The 22,926-nt window shown below is 45.3% G+C and overlaps 1 protein-coding gene across 3 annotated transcripts in view; it reads right to left on the bottom strand.

Annotated features, from left to right (window-relative positions):
* LOC115163496 (Down syndrome cell adhesion molecule homolog) overlaps positions 1-22,926 on the bottom strand; it is a 137,817-nt gene that overhangs the window by 30,266 nt on the left and 84,625 nt on the right. For 2 of the 3 annotated variants that reach the window (XM_029715425.1, XM_029715426.1), the window contains exons 4-8: positions 3,918-4,064; positions 3,434-3,712; positions 2,944-3,219; positions 1,833-2,129; positions 362-634 (exon numbers count right to left, since the gene is read on the bottom strand). In XM_029715425.1, the coding sequence (XP_029571285.1) occupies positions 362-634; positions 1,833-2,129; positions 2,944-3,219; positions 3,434-3,712; positions 3,918-4,064 (1,272 nt within the window). Of the gene's footprint in view, positions 1-361; positions 635-1,832; positions 2,130-2,943; positions 3,220-3,433; positions 3,713-3,917; positions 4,065-4,411; positions 4,438-22,926 lie in introns of those variants that run through there. The other variant, XM_029715427.1, reaches the window with a different exon arrangement.

Genomic DNA, 22,926 nt, shown 5'->3' with positions numbered 1-22,926 from the left:
TTCCTATCTCTGCCTACAGCTTTGCCATGTTCTACTGTCCACACTCTCATACCTCTTTAAATGCTTATGTATCACATGGAGATGTGTGAAACTTACTCCTCAGCCTGCAGTGTCCCCACTTGCGCCAGTGAATAGCTAGCTTTTCTTGTGGTGCCGACTGGTAAGAAACTTCAGGAGGGTGGTCGTGTGTGCTAGCATGGCAGAGGTCAGGAGTTTGCGCCAGGTGTGGGCCAAATCGAGAGGAAGAGGAACTCGCTAAGCAAGCAGCGTGACGTCCTTTACACTTACCCAAGTGTGGTATGCTAGTGTGTTTACTGTGTACTGTCACAGTACATGAGTCAGGGAGACGGGCTCTTCCTACCTTTGACACTGAGATGGACGCTCTGATTGGTCTCTTGGTGAGGTTTGACCAATACCCTGCAATTGTACTCTCCCTGGTCCAGCTCCTGCACGTTAGACAGCTTCAGAGTGCCGTTGTTCTCGAAGGCCCGCTGCCTGTGGTTGAAGGGGAGCAGGTGGGAGTTCTTATACCACTTGATGGAATAATACGGGTAGCCAATAACGCGACAGTGGACGTACGCGTCCCGCCCTGCGATGGCCGTGATGTTTTTCATTGGACGGATGCTGGCAGCCCCTAAAAATACAGAGAGGGAGAGAGAGCTCTCTATAAACACATTTATGGGTGAGGGGATTGTGACATGACAGTCAGCAGCATCAAGCCGTATGTACTGACAGCACACCCAAATGTGTTAGTTTTTACCACAGGACCTCATGGTAGACTCTGAAGAGAGGGCTGTGAAATCAGGACCATATTAGACAAGGACAAGGTAGGGTTGGCTGACAGCTGAAAGACAGAACACTTTAGTGGACAATATTCACTGTATGAGTTCACTGAATTACAAATCCAAGAGCCACTTGAAACTAATTGTCTCATCTGAATAAATAATCTATACATTCAGCAACAACATAATAAGTAAAAACTAACCAAGGACACAAGAGAGCGAGAACTATATTCCCTTTTGCAGTCTAAAGATAAAACCACCACCAGCCTAGAAACACGTAGTACAAAGTTAACCTATGTGACGCTCAACAGTTGTACCTACAGGATACACCACACTGGGCTGAAAACCTGCCCGTCAGTAAGGCCTACAAAGTAAATAATAATACATTGGTCAACTGTGTTCAAACATCTACACATGGAACAGCAGTGCAAATCAGCTGAAGGGAATCATCTCAGCAACAGCGATCTGTGTAGAGGATCAGATTACTATTAAAGACAGGAAGAGAGGTAATATGTCCAACAAATAAGACAATCAATAGAACAGATATGTTATGGATGGATCATTCACACAATACACATAAACACACACTAACAAAACATGGGTGGTTGTGACCTGGCATTGTCATTGACAGCATGAGGGACTGACATGCAGACAGGCCAACAAGATATGGGTGACTAGAAGCAGTGTTAGAAAAAGGAAAAGACCTGGAGTATCACAATCACACAAAGAGCATCACACAAAGAGCATAGAGGGACGATGTGATGAGAGATTCACACAGGGATAAATAAACACTGAAAGAAATTAGGGGAAACTAAACAATGGAGTCCAAAAGCTGCAACTGAGGAATAAAGGGAGCAAAGAGAAAGAAAGAAAGACAAAATAAATCTGAAAATGAGTAAAAAGTAAAAAGGTTAGGAATCTGTAGGTACTTTACAAAGGAGGGAGAATACAACAAAAACCTAAAAGAAACAGGCATTGAATTTGGAAACCAAACAAACATGAGTTAGGTGTATGATTTTGTTGTTTTGGAGGAGCTGATCTGACAAGCACCTCTTACGTTTATTCGAGCCTGGTGGTAGACCGCCCCGGCCGAGTTCCTGCAGGTGCAGCGATACACCCCTCCGTCCACCTCCTTGGTGTGAGTGATGTTCAGCTGGCTGACCACGTGGCCCTCATTGGTCTCGTAGTGGCCAGGGTGGTGGTGGTTGTCCTTGATGACCGGGTCGTCGTCCAGGTTCCAGGTGCAGGAGGGAGGGGGAGTGCCTTTGACGTTACACACCAGGAAGACCGGTTCGTTGGGGTTGACCACCTTCTCACTGAAGGAGAACAGAATCTTTGGAGTGCCGTCTGAAAGGGGAGAGAGAAGGAGACCATGGGTAATGGTTAATAGGACTGAACAAAAGCAACAATAGAATATCTATCATCTGTTACTCAAAGCTGTACACCTACCTATTTTAGAGTGGCCTGCTGTTGCTATCTGCTAACCCTGGTATGTTCTACATCATTATAGATGATCAATATCCTCTTTATACAGTTCCGTGGCCACGCGAGACAGTTGCCCAAGCAACCAGGCTCAGGTAAGCAGTTTAAAGCTGACTGGGATAGTAGCCCTAATGACAGTGGCTGCTCTGCAGCAGCACAACACAACGCATTAACACAGGCCTTGCATCGATCCAGGCCCAAAATCCCTTTGTGCTAAGTCACTGCTGGTGCTACTAAACATACATGGAGACCAAACATACACACAACCAGGGGTGAAACGTTCACTGGGTACGGGGGGGGGACATGTCCCCCCCACATTCTGAAATTGCATTTTTGTCCCCCCCAGTTTTATCATTGGAATGTGACACAAAGCAAGGCAATGGTGTGCTTTAGGACTATGCAGACACCTCAGAGCGGTCGGGTAGGCTGTGTTTATCTGACTGGATAAAAAATATAATAATAATTATGTCCCCCCACTTCTAAAACAAAAGTTGCACCCCTGCACACAACATAAAACCGTGAACGCTCATGCTACAGTCAAATGCCAAGCGGTACAGTACACATGAAAAAAAACACATGGTAATATATTCTAACCACTGTCTTGTTACAACACCACCAATATACCCAATAACTGCCATAGCAACATTGATCTTTATAAGAAACCGCTACTGTATCTCACCCTCCAAGATGACCGGAACAAAATCCTGAGCGGACATTTTGTTCTTCCTGGCGAAACATTGGTAGGCCCCTCCGTCGCTCTTGGCCATGCCCTCCATGATCAGGTTCTCCCTGCTGATGCCTGTGATCCGCACGTTGTTGCCGGGGTAGATGATCTCTCCGTTACGGTACCAGGACAGCTCGTACTCATCAGAGCCACTGACACTGCAATGCAAGGACACCTTACTACCCACGCTGCCCTTCACCTTTCGTGGGCTGACCACCGCCTTCAGGGGCTCTGGACACCAGAGAAAACACAGAACACACATCAAAAACCACAAACCAAATGATGTGACATTGTTATACCGTGAAATAAATATTTTGTTGTGTGAACATTATCAAAGAAATAGATAAACAAAGTGACAGGGCTATAGCAGCTAACACAGAGACATCATTGCACCCAGGCTGTGATAGCTCCTGATGTGTGAGTGTGATGTGGTGTTTGGACTCACGTTTGACCAGCAGCCGGCCCACCACCTCAGCGTTGCCATAGCTGTTCCACACCTCACACACGTAGGTGCCAGAGTCGGTGGGCTGGGCGCTCTCTATCAGCAAGCCCGTGACACTCTGGCGGAAACGTGTGTCGGGCTCCAGGGGGCTGTTGTCCTTCAGCCAGCGGTACTTGGGCATGGGATGGCCCGACGCCTTACAGGGCAGCTCTACCCGATGGGACGCCATGACCTCCCGACGGTCAAAGCCATCCAGAATCCCCGGCTCTGAGTTAGTGGGATCTTATGAGAGATAAGAGAGTGAAGATGTTATGATAAGAATAGAGTTCACTATTAGAAGAGATAGTGTTACGATAGCATTGTGGACATTGCAATATATGAAGATGCAGAAGTTTCTGATGTATTACTGCAACATGGTGTACTGTACAGAAATATAGATGTTTCTGGGGTACCGTTATTTAAGGTATTTAGGGCACCATAGACTGACCTGACACAAAAAGCCGGGCGCTGTTGCTTTGCCTGGTCTCGCCAGTGTAGCGATGCCGTGTGGTACAGCGGTAGTTATACAGTCCATCCTCATTCTGGACATCCAGAATATACAAGGCTCCTGTGGTTGTGATGAGAACTCTAGGTCCTAGAAGAGAAAAAGAGAGCGGAGGGGTTATTCACATAAAAGAATACAGGAGGTCGTCTGGCCAATCAGCTCAATAGGAAGCTATCCATCCAGTTAGAAAATACACCTGGTCCTGCATAATCCATGGCATTCACAAACATGAATGATCTAATATATACAGTATACACTGCTTTTGGAAAGTATTCAGACCCCTTCACTTTTTCTACATTTTGTTACATTACAGCCTTTTTTTTAAATGGATTAAATTAAAAAATATCTCAATCTACACACAATACCCCATAATGACAAAGCGAAAACAGGTTTCCAGAAATTTTTCCAAATGTATTAAAAATAAATAACAGAAATACCTTATTTACATATGTATTCAGACCCTTTGCTATGAGATCAGGTGCATCCTGCTTCCACTGATCATCCTTGAGATGTTTCTACAACTTGATTGGAGTCCACCTGTGGTAAATTCAACTGATTGGACATGATTTGGAAAGGCACACACCTGTCCATATAAGGTCCCACAGTTGACAGTGCATGTCAGAGCAAAAACCAAGGCATGAGGTCAAAGGAATTGTCCGTAGAGCTCCGAGACAGGATTGTGTTGAGGCACAGATCAAGGGAAGGGTACCAAACAATGCAGCATTGAATGTCCCCAAGAACACAGTAGCCTGCATCATTCTTAAATGGAAGAAGTTCGGAACCACCAAGACTCTTCCTTGAGGTGGCCGCCCGGCCAAACTGAGCAATCGGGGGAGAAGGGGCTTGGTCAGGGAGGTGACCAAGAACCCAATGGTCACTCTGAAAAAGCTCCAGACTTCCTTCCCTATTCCTGGAGAGCTACAGTCCTGTAGGTTTTCACTCCATCCCTCATCTAGCACACCTGATTGTAATAATTAGCTGGTTGAAAAGCTGAATCAGGTTGGTTACAACTGGGGTTGGAGAGAAAACCTACAGGAGCGTAGCTCTCCAGGAACAGGGTTGGATAGCCCTGCTCTATGGAGATGGGAGAACCTTCCAGAAGGACAACCATCTCTGCAGCACTCCACCAATCAGGCCTTTATGGTACAGTGGCCAGACGGAAGCCACTCCTCAGTAAAAGGCACATGGAGTTTGCCAAAAGGAACCTAAAGATTCTCTGGTTTGATGAAACCAAGATTTTACTCTTTGGCCTGAATGCCAAGCGTCACATCTGGAGGAAACATGGTACCATCCCTACTGTGAAGCATTGTGGTGGCAGCATCAGGCTGAGGGAATGTTTTTCAGTGGCAGGGACTGGGAGACTAGTCAGGATCGAGGGAGCAAAGTACAGAGAGATCCTTGATGAAAACATGCTCTAGAGCGCTCAGGACCTCAGACTGGGTGCCAACTGTAAAGTTTGGTGGAGCAGGAATAAGGGTCTGGGGCTGTTTTTTATAGTTTGGGCTAAGCCCCTTAGTTCTAATGATGGGAAATCTAGGGATAGCCCCCTTTTTTTCAATTTTTGCCTAAATTACATACCCAAATCTAACTGCCTGTAGCTCAGGCCCTGAAGCAAGGATATGCATATTATTGGTACCATTTGAAAGGAAACACTTTGCAGTTTGTGGAAATGTGAATTGAATGTAGGAGAATATAACACAATAGATCTGGTAGAAGAAAATACAGAGAAAAAACCAACTGTTTTTTTCTTCTACCACCATCTTTGAAATGCGACAGAAAGGACCCAGTTCCAGCCATCACTTTGGTTGTAATTCCTATGGTGTCCACAAGATGGCAGCAGTGTGTGTACAAGGTTTCAGACAGATAACTTGAAGTATGAGCGAACTATATGACATTTAGTGTGAAGTCACCCAGGTACATTTGGGCAAATCGTGAATCATTTGCATTCATATTACATTTTTCTGTAAGAATATCGTCAAATCTGTATACTTGGACTTTGATTTAGCTTTTCCGGTATTAGTATATTATATGTTATATATTATAAGTTCAACATTTGCAAAACAACCAGTTTTCATAACTTCATAACTCTGAATATTCTTATAATTTTTGTCCAAAAGGAAAAGGCATGCTGTCGTACAAGGTTAGTAGCTACATTTTACGACAGATACAGGGTCTCATTGGCTATCTAGCTAGCTTTGTTTGACCCCAATTGGTGCTTATTTGACAAAGTTAGAGTCGTTCAAGTGAAGACCGCCCTCGTCATCGGCATGCCATAAAGGCGCCTCGCTCTGATCAAACATGGTGTCCTATAGGATATACTACACCCCTAATGATATAGTGAAGTCTGATTACATTCTAGGATTTCTGAGGAATATATAGAAACATGATTTGACTGGTTGAAACAACGTTTAGGGTTAGATTTTCACAGATTCCTTTCTTTGCAAATTGAACGAGTGGAAATACAAAATCGATCGTGCATGCTATATGGACCTTTTTAGGATATGAAAAAGCATTTTATCTAACAAAACAGCACTTCATGTTATCTCTGGGACCATTTGGATGATAAATCAGAGCAAGTTTTCAGAATGTAAGCACACATTTCACCTTCAGAGGTAAATTTATCAAACCTATCGCGGTGAAAAAAGTGTTTTGTTGTAAGGAGCTCTCCTCAAACAATAGCATGGCATTTTTTCGCAGTAATAGCTACTGTAAATTGGACAGTGCAGTTATATTAACAAGAATTTAAGCTTTCAGCCGATATCAGACACTTATATGTACCGACATTTGTTGTTTCTCTAAAATCTGCGATCGTGACACAAGGCGCTGCATGATTTACAACTGTCCCATGGACGGGACGCCTATCCCTAAGAAGTTTTAACGCTACAGCATACAATGACATTCTAACCGATTCTGTGCTTCCAACCTTAACCTTGAGGCAACAGTTTGGAAAAGGCCCTTTCCTGTTTCAGCATGACAATGGCCACGTACAAAAAGCGAGGTCCATACAGAAATTGTTTGTCGAGATCGGTGTGGAAGAACTTCACTGGCCTGCACAGAGCACTGACCCCAACCCCATCAAACACCTTTGGGATGAATTGGAATGCCGACTGCGAGCCAGGCCTAATCGCCCAAACATCAGTGCCGACCTCACTAATGAGCTTGTGGCTGAATGGAAGCAAGTCCCTGCAGCAATGTTCCAGCATCTAGTGGAAAGCCTTCCAGAAGAGTTGGAGGCTGTTATAGCAGCAAAGGGGGGCCCAACTCCATATTAATGCCCATGATTTTGGAATGAGATGTTCCACGAGCAGCTGTCCACATGCTTTTGGTCATGTAGTGCGTATTTACCTGAAATAACCTTTACATTTGACCTCTGCCCTCCCTAGCTCCAGTAATCTATCTGGTCTGAACCTCTGCTTCAGTAACCAAATCCTCTTTGGGTGTCACTAGCAGTTCAGTCTGTGCAGTAATATTGTGTTAATTCTGGGGATCAAACCCGACTGAGTGGGGTTGTCAACATCCATAAGGAATGATACCTTCCTCTTGCAACCATATGCATACGTTATCCCCAGGAGAGCAGATTGATGTCAAAACTGATCGAAAAAGCAATTTACAAGAGATTGTCTTCACTGTGCTTTGGCGAGCATGCTAAGACAGAGACAGCTTAGTGAGCATTTAGGTCCCAAGGTACACCAGCCAGGGGCAGCTTCAGTTAAAACCAGCTATTGTAGCAGGGCTGTGCCTTGTCTCTGACAACGAGGAGGATGTCTTTAGATAAAGCCTGATCAAAATAGACTGTAAAACGTCATGCTTACAGGCCCCACGTGGCCTGAAATGTACAGAGAATCAATGACAAGTCAAGCATAGGAACAGTATGTGTTTTTTTCACAAAGTTATCAATTGGTAAAATATACAAAAAGACTGGATAAACCTACATTTAATATGGGCATATTTAATCATTAATTCAATATCTATTGTTTATATAAATAAATAATTACAAATACAGTGCCTTCAGAAAGTATTCAGACCCCTTGAGTTTTTCCACATTTTGTTATATTTCAGCTTTTTTATCAAATGGATTAAATAAGAAAAAATCCTCATCAATCTACAGACAATACACCGTAATGACAAAGCGAAAACAGGTTTTTAGACATTTCTGCAAATTTATAAAACATAAAAAACAGATACCTTTTTTACATAAGTATTCAGACCCTTTGCTATGAGACTCAAAATTGAGCTCAGGTGCATCCTGTTTCCATTGATCATCCTTGAGATGTTTCTACAACTTAATTGGAGTCCAACAGTGGTAAATTCAACTGATTGGACATGATTTGGAAAGGCACACACCTGTCTATATAAGGTCCCACAGATGACAGTGCATGTCAAAGCAAAAACCAAGGAATGAGGTCGAAGGAATTGTCCGTAGAGCTCTGAGGCAGGATTGTGTCGAGGCATGGATCTAGGGAAGGGTACCAAAACATGTCTGCAGCATTGAAGGTCCCCAAGAACACAGTGGCCTCCATCATACTTACAGCTGAAGTCGGAAGTTTCCATACACTTAAGTTGGAGTCATTAAAACTCATTTTTCAACCACTCCACAAATTTCTTGTTAACAAATTATAGTTTTGGCAAGTTGGTTAGGACATCTACTTTGTGCATGACACAAGTCATTTTTCCAACAATTGTTTACAGACAGATTATTTCACTGTATCACAATTCCAGTGGGTCAGAAGTTTACATACACTAAGTTGACTGTGCCTTTAAACAGCTTGGAAAATTCCAGAAAATTATGTTGTGGCTTTCGAAGCTTCTGATAGGTTAATTGACATCATTTGAGTCAATTGGAGGTGTACCTGTGGATGAATTTCAAGGCCTACCTGCGTCTTTGCTTGACATCATGGGAAAATCAAAAGAAATCAGCCAATATCTCAGAAAACAAATTGTAGACCTCCACAAGTCTGGTTCATCCTTGGGAGCAATTTCCAAAAGCCTGAAGGTACCACGTTCATCTGTACAAACAATAGTTCGCAAGTATAAACACCATGGGACCACGCAGCCGTCATACCACTCAGGAAGGAGCCGCGTTCTGTCTCCTTGAGATGAACGTACTTTGGTGTGAAAAGTGCAAATCAATCCCAGAACAACAGGTAGGCCAGTTGAGAACAAGTTCTCATTTACAACTGCAACCTGGCCAAGATAAAGCAAAGCAGTGCGACACAAACAACAGCACAGAAGTAATTACAATTTAGCAATTAACACTGGAGTGATAGATGTGCAGAAGATGAATGTGCAAGCAGAGATAAGCCCCGCCTTATCTCAGCTCACTGGTCACCATACTTCGCCACTACGGCCTATGGTGACCAGTGAGCTGAGATAAGGCGGGGATTTACCTAGCAAAGACTTATAGATGACCTGGAACCAGTGGGGTTGGCGACGAATATGAAGCGAGGGCCGGCCAACGAGAGCATACAGGTTACAGTGGTGGGTAGTATATGGGGCTTTGGTGACAAAACGGATGGCACTGTGATAGACTGCATCCAATTTGCTGAGTAGAGTGTTGGAGGCTATTTTGTAAATGACATCGCCGAAGTCAAGGATCGGTAGGATAGTCAGTTTTAAGAGGGTATGTTTGGCGGCATGAGTGAAGGATGCTTTGTTGCGAAATAGGAAGCCGAAGCTAGATTTAATTTTTGATTGGAGATGCTTAATGTGAGTCTGGAAGGAGAGTTTACAGTCTAACCAGACACCTAGGTATTTGTAGTTGTCCACATATTCTAAGTCAGAACCGTCCAGAGTAGTGATGCTGGGCAAGTGCGGGCACCGATCGGTTGAAGAGCATGCACTTAGTTTTACTTGCATTTCAGAGCAGTTGGAGGCAAGGGAATGAGAGTTGTATGGCATTGAAGCTCGTCTGGAGGTTAGTTGACACAGTGTCCAAAGAAGGGCCAGAAGTATACAGAATGGTGTCGTCTGCGTATAGGTGGATCAGAGAATCACCAGCAGCAAGAGCGACATCATTGATGTATACAGAGAAAAGAGTCGGCCCGAGAATTGAACCCTGTGGCACCCCCATAGAGACTGCCAGAGGTCCGGACAACAGGCCCTCCGATTTGACACACTGAACTCTGTCTGAGAAGTAATTGGTGAACCAGGTGAGGCTGTCATTTGAGAAACCAAGGCTGTTGAGTCTGCCGATAAGAATGTGGTGATTGACAGAGTCGAAAGCCTTGGCCAGGTCGATGAATATGGCTGCACAGTATTGTCTCTTATCGATGGCGGTTATGATATCGTTTAGGACCTTGAGCGTGGCTGAGGCACACCCAAGACCAGCTCGGAAACCAGATTGCATAGCGGAGAAAGTACGGTGGGTTTTGAAATGGTCGGTGATCTGTTTGTTAACTTGGCTTTTGAAGACCTTAGAAAGGCAGGGTAGGATAGATATAGGTCTGTAACAATTTGGGTCTAGAGTGTCTCCCCCTTTGAAGAGGGGGATGACCGCGGCAGCTTTCCAATCTTTGGGGATCTCAGACGATTCGAAAGAGAGGTTGAACAGGCTAGTAATAGGGGTTGCAACAATTGCGGCGGATAATTTTATAAAGAGAGGGTCCAGATTGTCTAGCCCAGCTAATTTGTAGGGGTCCAGATTTTGCAACTCTTTCAGAACATCAGCAATCTGGATTTGGGTGAAGGAGAAATGGGGGAGGCCTGGGCAAGTTGCTGTGGGGGGTGCAGAGCTGTTGACCTAGGGTAGGGTAGCCAGGTGGAAAGCATGGCCAGCCGTAGAAAAATGCTTATTGAAATTCTCAATTATCGTGGATTTATCGGTGGTGACAGTGTTTCCTAGCCTCAGTGCAGTGGGCAGCTGGGAGGAGGTGCTCTTATTCTCTATGGACTTTACAGTGTCCCAGAACCTTTTGGAATTTGTGCTACAGGATGCAAATTTCTGTTTGAAAAAGCTAGCCTTTGCTTTCCTAGCTGCCTGTGTATATTGGTTCCTAACTTCCCTGAAAAGTCGCATATCACGGGGGCTATTCGATGCTAATGCGCTACGCCACAGGATGTTTTTGTGCTGGTCAAGGGCATTCAGGTCTGGAGTGAACCAAGGGCTATATCTGTTCCTGGTTCTACATGTTTTGAATGGGGCATGCTCATTTAAGATGGTGAGGAAAGCACTTTTAAAGAATAACCAGGCATCCTCTACTGACGGAATGAGGTCAATATCCTTCCAGGATACCCGGGCCAGGTCGATTGGAAAGGCCTGCTCCCTGAAGTGTTTTAGGGAGCGTTTGACAGTGATGGGGGGTGGTTGTTTGACCGCAGACCCATTACGGACGCAGGCAATGAGGCAGTGATCGCTGAGATCCTGGTTGAAGAGATCAGAGGTATATTTAGAGGGCAGGTTGGTCAGGATGATATCTATGAGGGTGCCCGTGTTTACGGATTTGGGGTTATACCTGGTACAGTAGGTTCATTGATAATTTGTGTGAGATTGAGGGGATCTAGCTTAGATTGTAGGACGGCCCGGGGTGTTAAGCATGTCCCAGTTTAGGTCACCTAACAGTACAAGCCTTGTGAAGATGCTGGATGAAACAGGTACCAAAGTATCTATATCCACAGTAAAACGAGTCCGATATCAACATAACCTGAAAGGCCGCTCAGCAAGGAAGAAGCCACTGCTCCAAAACCGCCATAAAAAAGCCAGACTACGGTTTGTAATCGCTGCCAAAGGTGCTTCAACAAAGTACTGATTAAAGGGCTTGAATACTTATGTAAATGTGATATTTCAGTTTTTTATTTGTAATGCATTTGCAAACATTTCAAAAAATCTGTTTTTGCTTTGTCATTATGGGATATTCTGTGTAAATTGATGAGGATTTTTTTTTTTTTAATACATTTTAGAATAAGGCTGTAATGTAACAAAATGTGGAAAAAGTCAAGGGGTCTGAATACTTTCCAATGCACTGTAAATCCACTTCTGAAAGGTAGTGAAAATAATAAGAGAGAGGAGAGGGAGAAAGAGTCTGCAGCTATTGTAAAGTTGACCTAGTTAGAATAGACACCAGAGTCCATGGATTTGATATCCTGAAGGAGCTTCTAGCTCCTGGTTTAAATGCAATTGTGTGAGACGGGCAACCAGCAGTGAGATCCGTAGAGGGAGGGAGAGAGGGAGGTATGTGTGTGTGCATGTCCTTATCATTGCCAGGCATTTCTTTAAAGTTTGAAGAGAACAGATACATCAATAATAACCCCTGCAGGAAAATTATATCTCTTTCGTATTGATATTCATAAATTATATGTATGATTTACTTCTTCAATATTCAATATTGATTGCACAATACTGTGCAATCAAAGTGAAAATACAAAATGTTGTGATTTGTATCAGAGTATTTGATATCACCAACATAGGCCAAAAGCAATTATGTCTAAAAAGCCTTTATTTTTTCCCTTTAGAGTTCTCCATTTTGATTCTGTCTTTGGTACCCTGCAATCTCAGAGTGGAATCCATCTTGAGCGAGACAAAATGGTTTTTCTCTCTTGCCGCTGAGCTGCCTGTGTTCTGCAGCAATTTTCTCCCCAAGCACCTCCATGCTCATCCAGTGTCTTTTAAGCTGTCAGACCTCTGTTATTGTGTTATGACAGACTGAAGAGCAGGGAGAGGGGATGCTAGAGAGAAGACAGGGGCTCAGCAGACTGCAGCAGAAAATCAAAATGAAAGAAAATCTATTGTCTTTCTCTCTCCTATCTCGCTCTTTTTTCTATTAGTCTCTCCTTGCCTCGGACTCCTTCTCCACCATCTGGCTTTTGATTTCACAGCGCTCAGAGATATTCTGTCCCTGTTCTTCTATCAATGTTAGTCTGTAACAGATCCTCCAGACATACAGTACTACCATACACAGAGTACTCTTATACACCCCCCCCCCCCCCCTTCAAAACAGTTCTTGACACAAACCGGTGGCACCTACTACCATACCCCGTTCAAAGGCACTTCACCCTCTGAATGGCACACATACACAATCCATGTCTCAATTGTCTCAAGGCTTAAAAATCCTTCTTTAACCTGTCTCCTCCCCTTCATCTACACTGATTGAAGTGGAGTTGACATCAATAAGGGGTAATAGCTTTCACCTGGAGTCACCTGGTCAGTCTATGTCATGAAAAGAGGAGGTGTCCTTAATGCTTTGCACACTCAGTGTATATGCATGTATACATTAAGCTTCTGAACCTGAGGCGAAGTCATTGAAACAGGCAGCCTGATGTTTGTGATGAAGGCAAACAGCCCAACCCGGCTCAGCCCAGCCCAGCCCAGCTTCACACGTTCCCTTCCCTTCCCAGCCCAGCCCAGCTTCACACGTTCCCTTCCCTTCCCAGCCCAGCCCAGCTTCACACGTTCCCTTCCCTTCCCAGCCCAGCCCAGCTTCACACGTTCCCTTCCCTTCCCAGCCCAGCCCAGCTTCACACGTTCCCTTCCCTTCCCAGCCCAGCCCAGCTTCACACGTTCCCTTCCCTTCCCAGCCCAGCCCAGCTTCACACGTTCCCTTCCCTTCCCAGCCCACCCCAGCTTCACACGTTCCCTTCCATGCCCAGCCCAGCTCATCCCAGCTTCACACGTTTCCTTCCCAGCCCAGCCCTGCTCAGCCCAGCGCCACACATTCCCAGCCCAGCCCAGCCCAGTCCAGCTGAGCTCAGCTTCACATGTTCCCTTTCCTTCCCAGCCCAGCCCAGCCAAGCTTCACACATTCCCTTCCCAGCCCAGCCCAGTTTCAAACGTTCCCTTCCCAGCCCAGCCCTACCCAGCTCCACACGTTCCCTTTCCAGCCCAGCCCTGCCCAGCCCAGCCCAGCCCAGCTTCACACGTTCCCTTCCCTTCCCAGCCCAGCCCAGCTTCACACGTTCCCTTCCCAGCCCAGCCCTGCCCAGCTCCACACGTTCCCTTCCCTTCCCAGCCCAGCCCAGCCCAGCTCCACACGTTCCCTTTCCAGCCCAGCCCTGCCCAGCCCAGCCCAGCCCAGCTTCACACCTTCCCTTCCCAGCCCAGCCCAGCCCAGCTTCACACGTTCCCTTCCCTTCCCAGCCCAGCCCAGCTTCACACGTTCCCTTCCCTTCCCAGCCCAGCCCAGCTTCACACGTTCCCTTCCCTTCCCAGCCCAGCCCAGCTTCACACCTTCCCTTCCCAGCCCAGCCCAGCTTCACACGTTCCCTTCCCAGCCCAGCCCTGCCCAGCTCCACACGTTCCCTTCCCAGCCCAGCTCAGCTCAGCCCAACTTCACACATTCCATTCCCAGCCCAACCCTGCCCAGCCCAGCCCAGCTCCACACGTTCCATCCCAGCCCAGCTCAGCCCAGCCCAGCTCCACAAGTTCCCTTCCCAGCCCTTCCCAGCCCAGCTCAGCCCAGCTTCACACGTTCCCTTCCCAGTCCAGCCCAGCTCAGCCCAGCCCAGCTTCACACGTTCCCTTCCAAGCCTAGCCCAGCTCAGCTCCACATGTTCCCTTCCCAGCCCAGCCCTGTCCAGCCCAGCTCAGCCCAGCCCAGCCCAGCCCAGCTTCATACGTTCCCTTCCCAGCCCAACCCAGCCCAGCTCCACACATTCCCTTCCCAGCCCAGCCCAGCCCAGCCCTGTCCAGACCAGCCCAGCCCAGCCCAGCTTCATACGTTCCCTTCCCAGCCCAACCCAGCCCAGCTCCACACATTCCCTTCCCAGCCCAGCTCAGTTCAACACGTTCCCTTCCCAGCCCAGCTCAGTTCCACACGTTCCCTTCCCAGCCCAGCTCAGTTCCACACGTTCCCTTCCCAGCCCAGCCCTGCCCAGCTCCACACGTTCCCTTCCCAGCCCAGCTCAGCTCATCCCAGCTTCACACGTTCCGTTCCCAGCCCAGCTCAGCCCAGCTTCACACGTTTCCTTCCCAGCCCAGCTCAGCTCAGCCCAACTTCACACGTTTCCTTCCCAGCCCAGCCCTACTTCACTACATTCCTAAAGAAAATAATGTAATTTTTACTCCATGCATTTTCCCTGACACATAAAAGTACTTGTTACATTTTGAATGCTTAGCATCACAGGGAAATGGTCCAATTCACCTACTTATCAAGAGAACATCCCTGGTCATCCCTACTGCCTCTGATCTGACGGACTCACTAAAGACAAATGCTTTATTTGTAAATGATGTCTGAATGTTGGAGTGTGCACCTGGCTAAATGAATAAAAAACAAGAAAATTGTGCCGTCCGGTTGGCTTAATATAAGGAATAAAAAATGATTTATACTATTACTTTTGATACTTTAGCAATTACATTTACTTTTGATACTGAAGTATATTTAAAACCAAATACTTTTAGACTTTTATTCAAGTAGTATTTTACTTGTTGAAAAATCTATGGGAAATAGGTGTGGTATTATATGGACATTGTACGGACAGAGATCTTGGCTCTGCCTGCTCCTCCACACTCTCTCCTTGTCCTCCTGGACAGGGTGTTCTGTTCTGACGGCATGTTCTGAGTCTAATTGGTGGCTGCTCTGAGGTCAGCGGTGCACTGCGTCGTGCTGGGGATCTGATCTGATCTCTAATCTGGTTTGATTGAGGTCAGATCACTGGGCTTCTGACCTCACCATGCAGGGACAGGAGCCAGGGAGCTCCTCTCCTCCTCAGCCTGTAACGCTGCAAGGTGGCTGCATGGACACCCGGCTGGCTGACCACATGGCTCCATCATGGTTGTCATAGTGTACGTAGGCTACCTTCACCAACAGCCCTGTCCTCACACCCTGGACAATATAAAACACACCAAGCCCTCTCTCTGGACCTTCCTCTCCTTCAGCCACCTCTCAGTCCCTCTTTTCACTTTCTCCTCCTTCCCACCTCTCTCGGTCCTCTCTCGTTCCTCTCTCGGTCCTCTCTCAGTCCTCTCTCCCTATTCATCTACATGTACTGTATGTGAGCTGATTAGTGTCATTTGAGTTTAGAGGGGGTTGCTAGCCAGCCTGTAGAGGTGAGGGGGAACCCTGTACCTGCAGGGTCAATGAAATAATCCTATCTGTTCTGGTACACAGAGCCCAGCCCACTAGACAGCTGGCCTAGACACACCACACCGACCCACGGGTAGAGTAGGGTAGGGTAGGGACGCGGCGCACTGTGGAGCGTCAATAATGAATGTGTGTGTAAGGGCGACGAAGCGTGTCACTATTTCCCCTTTTCTCCTTTGTGCTACATCAAAACACCCCTTAAGGCCACATAGTAACTCCTTTGATCCATCACTCAACCCTAACCCCCTCAAAGATCAAAGAACTGTAAAATCAAGAAGTGATTTTAGAGGAATTATTTGATGGCTTGTTGTGATTGGCCTGTAAAGAAAGCGTCCTCCATTTTGCAGTGAGTGACTGGTGTTATTTACCTCTCCTCAGTAAATTAAAGATGCCTTTTCATTCATCATAAATCATTCAGCTGGGTTGAATCAATCCATGCAAAAAATGCCCAGCTGCCATGAGATGAACTATGCATATTTAAACACAAATCTTACACGTGAAATATGTCATTTGAATAAATCATATGGAGTTAACCTTTATCCAAATACCTTTAGTTTAGATTAAAGCACTGGTTTGAACCTGTGATTCAGGACTATATCTGAAGGATTTTATCTGAAATAGCATACAGTGTAGAATGTATATACAGTACTTTACGGAATAAAATCTCTCAAAGTACCAAACAAAAGCATGTGCTATAGAAGATCTGATTTGCTAGTACCAATTAAGGCTCGATTATAAAATGATCCAAAACATTTCCGTGAGCACTATTAGCACATATCCCAGTAGACTCTTGAAGAGGTTGACCTCCCAGCCTTGCTCTCTACATGTTGAAAGACAGACGGCAATTAAAAGCCTAGTTTGGATTGTGAAGGAGCCTATAAAAAAAATGCAGGTAGCCACTAACAAATATGAACAGTGTACAGTAGTTGAGTATAGAATGACCTGTACAGTACTTTAGCACAACCAACAACGGTTTTCCTAAATTAACTTATTTTATACAACAATAATTGATTAATCAAAAGGTTAAATGCAGCTTGTTAGTATTTCAAACGCCTTCCTCAAGTTGTGATGTAAACGAGCCTTTAACCCTTCTAAGTAATACAAGGCCTATACAGGAGATTATTGGACTATACTAGACTCATCAAAAACACCAACAGAGCTCCAGCCTGCATAACCTCTGGGACCTGAGTTTTTCAGTACTTTGGATCCTATAAACACACAGCCTTAGGGCTCAGACAGACCAATAGTGTTTGATGGCCAAGAGTACTTAGCACCTCTGAATATAATTTGCAAACTGAGTGCGCACCAATTTTACATGTAGAAACGCATGAAACATTTGGGCAGTTTGACGTCTACAGCAGGTGGTCCCTGAAACAGCACGCTGAACAATCGTCAGACGAATGGTAGATCCACATTCGGTGCGATGTGTGCAAGCCTTTAGTCTGAGACTGGCTGGGCACAGAGACGGCGGGCAGGCAGGGAGCTACTGTATTGTACTTGCATGTATAATTAATCCACCTTCCCTCCATGTGCTCTCCGCATACCTGGTGCCATTGTGGAGGTGTTCTCCCGCCGTGCCATTCCACGACCACGCACCAACCAACCGCTCTCATCTCCACACGATACTGCATAATGAGGGAGTACTATTCTGTCTCTCTGACTCCTGGCCTGATGAAAGGTATTCAAAGTTCTCTTTTCTTTCTTTCTTCCCTCTGCTCTGACAACAACAGAGGCTCCATTCTGCTTCCACGCAACCAGAAGCCAAGGTCAGTACAGTGCAGAGAGCGACTGGCTGGCCACCCTTAGATGTACTCTACTACAGCTGGCTCCTTGTATGAGCCCCTCTAGCCAACAATGAGAAAAGGTTCCTGGATTAGCAGTGGTTGTTGCTGTGGACTGCGCATGGTGGGGAGGCGACTATAGATCTATAGTGGGATTTTAGCTGTGAGGTGGGATTTTTGTATGTGGGGGTAATCTTTTTCATGGCAGTTAAATATCCCTGAGAGATGCCTGATGGGCTGGCTAATGCTAGCTGCAGCACAAACAGACAGCACACTGCAAGCAAAACCAATCAACTGGGAGGACAAAGGCCTGTGCTTGCTCTAGCCAGAGACAACAACATTCACACTTCTGTCCGTCAAATTATTACCTCTAGTCTGCAGTGTCTTTGTATCTGAGAGACACATTCTGTGTAGGCTACAAGAGAGAGGACAGCCAATGGCTACAAGAGAGAGGACAGCCAATGGCTACAAGAGAGAGGACAGCCAATGGCTACGAGAGAGAGGACAGCCAATGGCTACAAGAGAGAGGACAGCCAATGGCTACAAGAGAGAGGACAGCCAATGGCTACAAGAGAGAGGACAGCCAATGGCTACAAGAGAGAGGACAGCCAATGGCTACAAGAGAGAGGACAGCCAATGGCTACAAGAGAGAGGACAGCCAATGGCTACAAGAGAGAGGACAGCCAATGCCACAGGAACCCCTGTACGTGTTACATTAAACCAGCTAACTAACACCACAGCTGGAAACACTTCCACTGACACTAAATGTATATTTGACGATGTAGAATATCCACATATTGTAAAATTAGTCATTCAATTTAGCACTATTTTCACCAACCAACTGTTCTGTGAGTTTATACAGGCTCTAGGCTAAATAATGTGCCATGAGTAGACCGCCATCATAACCTCATTATTGCAGCAGCTTAACAACAGCAATTCACACATTTCCATCAAACAACACTAATTTGTGAATTTACTTCCCTCTCCATGCAGTCACCAACAAGAGACAAACAACAGTATTCTCCACTGAGCTATTGGCAACACCAAACCCACATCTATTAAACCGCTGAAATTGCTTATGGTAATTAAAGTTATTTTAAAGCTAGGTTTAAGCTCTCTATTTCATAAAACTAAAGTGAGGCTGGAATTAAATTGAACCTGCCATAGAAATGTTCATCCTGCAGCGTCATGTCGTTTTAATGTCATATGTTGAACAATGTTGAACATCCTTTTACTGTCTGTCTATAATGCTAAACTGTTATGGACTACTGAGTTCCTCCAAGCTCTCTCTCAATTCAATTTCAATTTAAGGGGCTTTATTGGCATGGGGAACATATGTTTCCAAAAGAATGAAGACATTTCAAATGTCATATTATGTCTATATACAGTGTTGTAGTTATGTGCAAATAGTTAAAGTACAAAAGGGAAAATAGATAAACATAAATATATGTTGTATTTACAATGGTGTTTGTTCTTCACTTGTTCCCCTTCTCTTGTGGCAACAGGTCACAAATCTTGCTGCTGTGATTGCACACTGTGATATTTCACCTAATAGATATGGGAGTTTATCAAAATTGGATTTGTTTTCAAATTCTTTTTGTGTCTGTGTAATCTGAGGGAAATATGTGTCTCTAATATGGTCATACATTTGGCAGGAGGTTAGGAAGTGCAGCTCATTTTTCACCTCATTTTGTGGGCAGTGTGCACAGCCTGTCTTCTCTTGAGAGCCAGCTCTGCCTTCGGCGGCCTTTCTCAATAGCAAGGCTATGCTCACTGAGTCAGTATATAGTCAGACTTCCTTCATTTTGGGTCAGGTATTCTACCACTGTGTATTCTGTTTAGGGCCAAATAGCATTCTAATTTATAGCATTAGGTATCGGCCTAATTCTGCTCTGCATGCATTATTTTGTGTTTTACGTTGTATACTGGATATTTTTGCAGAATTCTGCATGCAGTGACTCAATTTGGTGTTAGTCTCATTTTGTGAATTCTTGGTTGGTGAGCGGACCTCACAACCATAAAGGGCAATGGATTCTATAACGGATTCAAGTATTTTTAGCCAGATCCTAATTGGTATGTCGAATTTTATGTTCCTTTTGATGGCATAGAAGGCACTTCTTGCCTTGTCTCTCAGATCGCTTACAGATTTGTGGAAGTTACCTGTGGCGCTGATATTTAGGTCGAGGTATGTATAGAATTTTTTGTGTGCTCTAGGGCAACGGTGTCTAGATGGAATTTGTATTCGTTGTCCTGGCAACTAGACCTTTTTTGGAACACTATTATTTTTGTCTTACTGAGATTTACTGTCAGGGCCCAGGTCTGACAGAATCTGTGCAGAAGTTCTAGGTGCTGCTGTATGCCCTCCTTGGTTGGGGACAGAAGAATCAGATCATCAGCAAACAGTAGACATTTGACTTCAGAATCTAGTAGGGTGATGCCGGGTGCTACAGACTGTTCTAGTGCCCTCGCCAATTCGTTGAAATACACACTACCGTTCAAAAGTTTGGGGTCACTTAGAAATGTCCTTGTTTTTGAAAGAAAAGCACATTTTTTGTCAAATAAAAAAACATCAAATTGATCAGAAATACAGTGTAGACATTGTTAATGTTGTAAATTACTATTGTAGCTGGAAACGGCAGATTTTTTATGAAATATCTAGAGGCCCATTCAGCAACCATCACTCCTCTGTTCCAATGGCACGTTGTGTTAGCTATTCCAAGTTTATAATTTTAAAAGGCTAATTGATCATTAGAAAACCCTTTTGCAATTATGTTAGCACAGCTGAAAACTGTTGTTCTGATTAAAAAAGCAATAAATATGGCCTTCTTTAGACTAGTTGAGTATCTGGAGCATCAGCATTTGTGGGTTCGATTGCAGGCTCAAAATGGCCAGAAACAAAGCACTTTCTTCTGAATCTCGTCAGTCTATTCTTGTTCTGAGAAATGAAGGCTATCCCATGTGAGAAATTGCCAAGAAACTGAAGATTTCGTACAACGGTGTGTTCTACTCCCTTCACAGAACAGCACAAACTTGCTCTAGCCAGAATAGAAAGAGGAGTGGGAGTGCACAACTGAGCAAGAGGACAAGTACATTAGAGTGTCTAGTTTGAGAATCAGATGCCTCACAAGTCCTCAACTGGCAGCCTCATTATATAGTACCCGCAAAACACCAGTCTCAACGTCAACAGTGAAGAGGCAACTCCGGGATGCTGGCCTTCTAGGCAGAGCTCCTCTGTCCAGTGTCTGTGTTCTTTTTCCCACTTTAATCTTTTCTTTTTATTGGCCAGTCTGAGATATGGCTTTTTCTTTGCAACTCTGCCTAGAAGGACAACATCCCGGAGTCGCCTCTTCACTGTTGATGTTGAGACTGGTGTTTTGCGGGTACTATTTAATGAAGCTGCCAGTTGAGGACTTGTGAGACTTGTGTCTGTCGTACGATAATTTGGTAAAAAGCCAATTTTACATTTGCTTAGTACATTGTTTTCGCTGAGGAAATGTACGAGTCTGCTGTTAATGATGCAGAGGATTTTCCGAGGGTTGCTGTTGATGCATATCCCCTGGTAGTTATTGGGGTCAAATTTGTCTCCACTTTTGTGGATTGGGGTAATCTGTCCTTGGTTCCAAATATTGGGGAAGATGCAAGAGCTGAGGATGATGTTAAAGAGTTTAAGTATAGCCAATTGGAATTTGTGGTCTGTATATTTGATCCCGTGTGGCTCAGTTGGTAGAGCATGGTGTTTGCAACACCAGGGTTGTGGGTTTGTTTCCCACGGGGGACCAGTATGGAGAATAAAATGTATGCATTCACTACTGTAAGTCGCTCTGGATAAGAGCATCTGCTAAATGACTAAAATGTAAATCATTTCATTTAGGATACCATAAACCCCACAGGCCTTTTTGAGTTGGAGGGTTTGTATTTTGTCCTGTAGTTCATTCAATGTAATTGGAGAATCCAGTGGGTCCTGGTAGTCTTTAATAGTTTATTCTAAGATTTGTAAACTCAGCAAAAAAAGAAACGTCCCTTTTTCAGGACCCTGTCTTTCAAAGAGTATTCGTAAAAATCCAAATAACCTTACATATCTTAATTGTAAAGGGTTTAAACACTGTTTCCCATGCTTGTTCAATGAACCATAAACAATTAATGAACATGCACCTGTGGAACGGTTGTTAAGACACTAACAGCTTACAGACGGTAAGAAATTAAGGTCACAGTTATGAAGACTTAGGACACTAAAGAGGCCTTTCTACTTGACAACAAAAGAAAGATGCCCAGGGTCCCTGCTCATCTACGTGAACGTGCCTTAGGCATGCTGCAAGGAGGAATGAGGACTGCAGATGTGGCCAGGGCAATAAATTGCAATGTCTGTACTGTGAGACGCCTAAGACAGCTATAAAGGAGACAGGACGGACAGCTGATCGTCTTCGCAGTGGCAGACCACGTGTAACGACACCTGCACAGGATTGGTACATCCGAACATCACACCTGCAGGACAGGTACATGATGGTAACAACAACTGCCCGAGTTACACCAGGAACGCACAATCGCTCCATCAGTGCTCAGACTGTCCGCAATAGGCTGAGAGAGGCTGGAATGAGGGCTTGTAGGCCTGTTTTAATGCAGGTCCTCACCAGACATCACCGGCAACAACGTCGCCTATGGGCACAAACCCACCATCGTTGGACCAGACAGAACTGGCAAAAAGTGCTCTTCACTGACGAGTCGCGGTTTTGGCTCACCAGGGGTGATGGTCGGATTCGCATTTATCGTCGAAGGAATGAGCGTTACACCGAGGCCTGTACTTGGAGCGGGATCGATTTGGAGGTGGAGGGTCCATCATGGTCTGTTGCGGTATGTCACAGCATCAACGGACTGAGCTGTGCGTTACAGGAAAGACATCCTCCTCCCTCATGTGGTACCCTTCCTGCAGGCTCATCCTGACATGACCCTCCAGCATGACCATGCCACCAGCCATACTGCTCGTTTTGTACGTGATTTCCTGCAAGACAGGAATGTCAGTGTTCTGCCATGGCCAGTGAAGAGCCCGGATCTCAATCCCATTGAGCACGTCTGGGACCTGTTGGATTGGAGGGTGAGGGCCAGGGCCATTCCTCCCAGAAATGTCCGGGAACTTGCAGGTGCCTTGGTGGAAGAGTGGGGTAA

This window comes from Salmo trutta, chromosome 26 (genome assembly GCF_901001165.1).
Source record: "Salmo trutta chromosome 26, fSalTru1.1, whole genome shotgun sequence".
Taxonomy (NCBI): domain Eukaryota; kingdom Metazoa; phylum Chordata; class Actinopteri; order Salmoniformes; family Salmonidae; genus Salmo; species Salmo trutta.
This window is presented reverse-complemented; position numbering and strand designations above follow the sequence as displayed.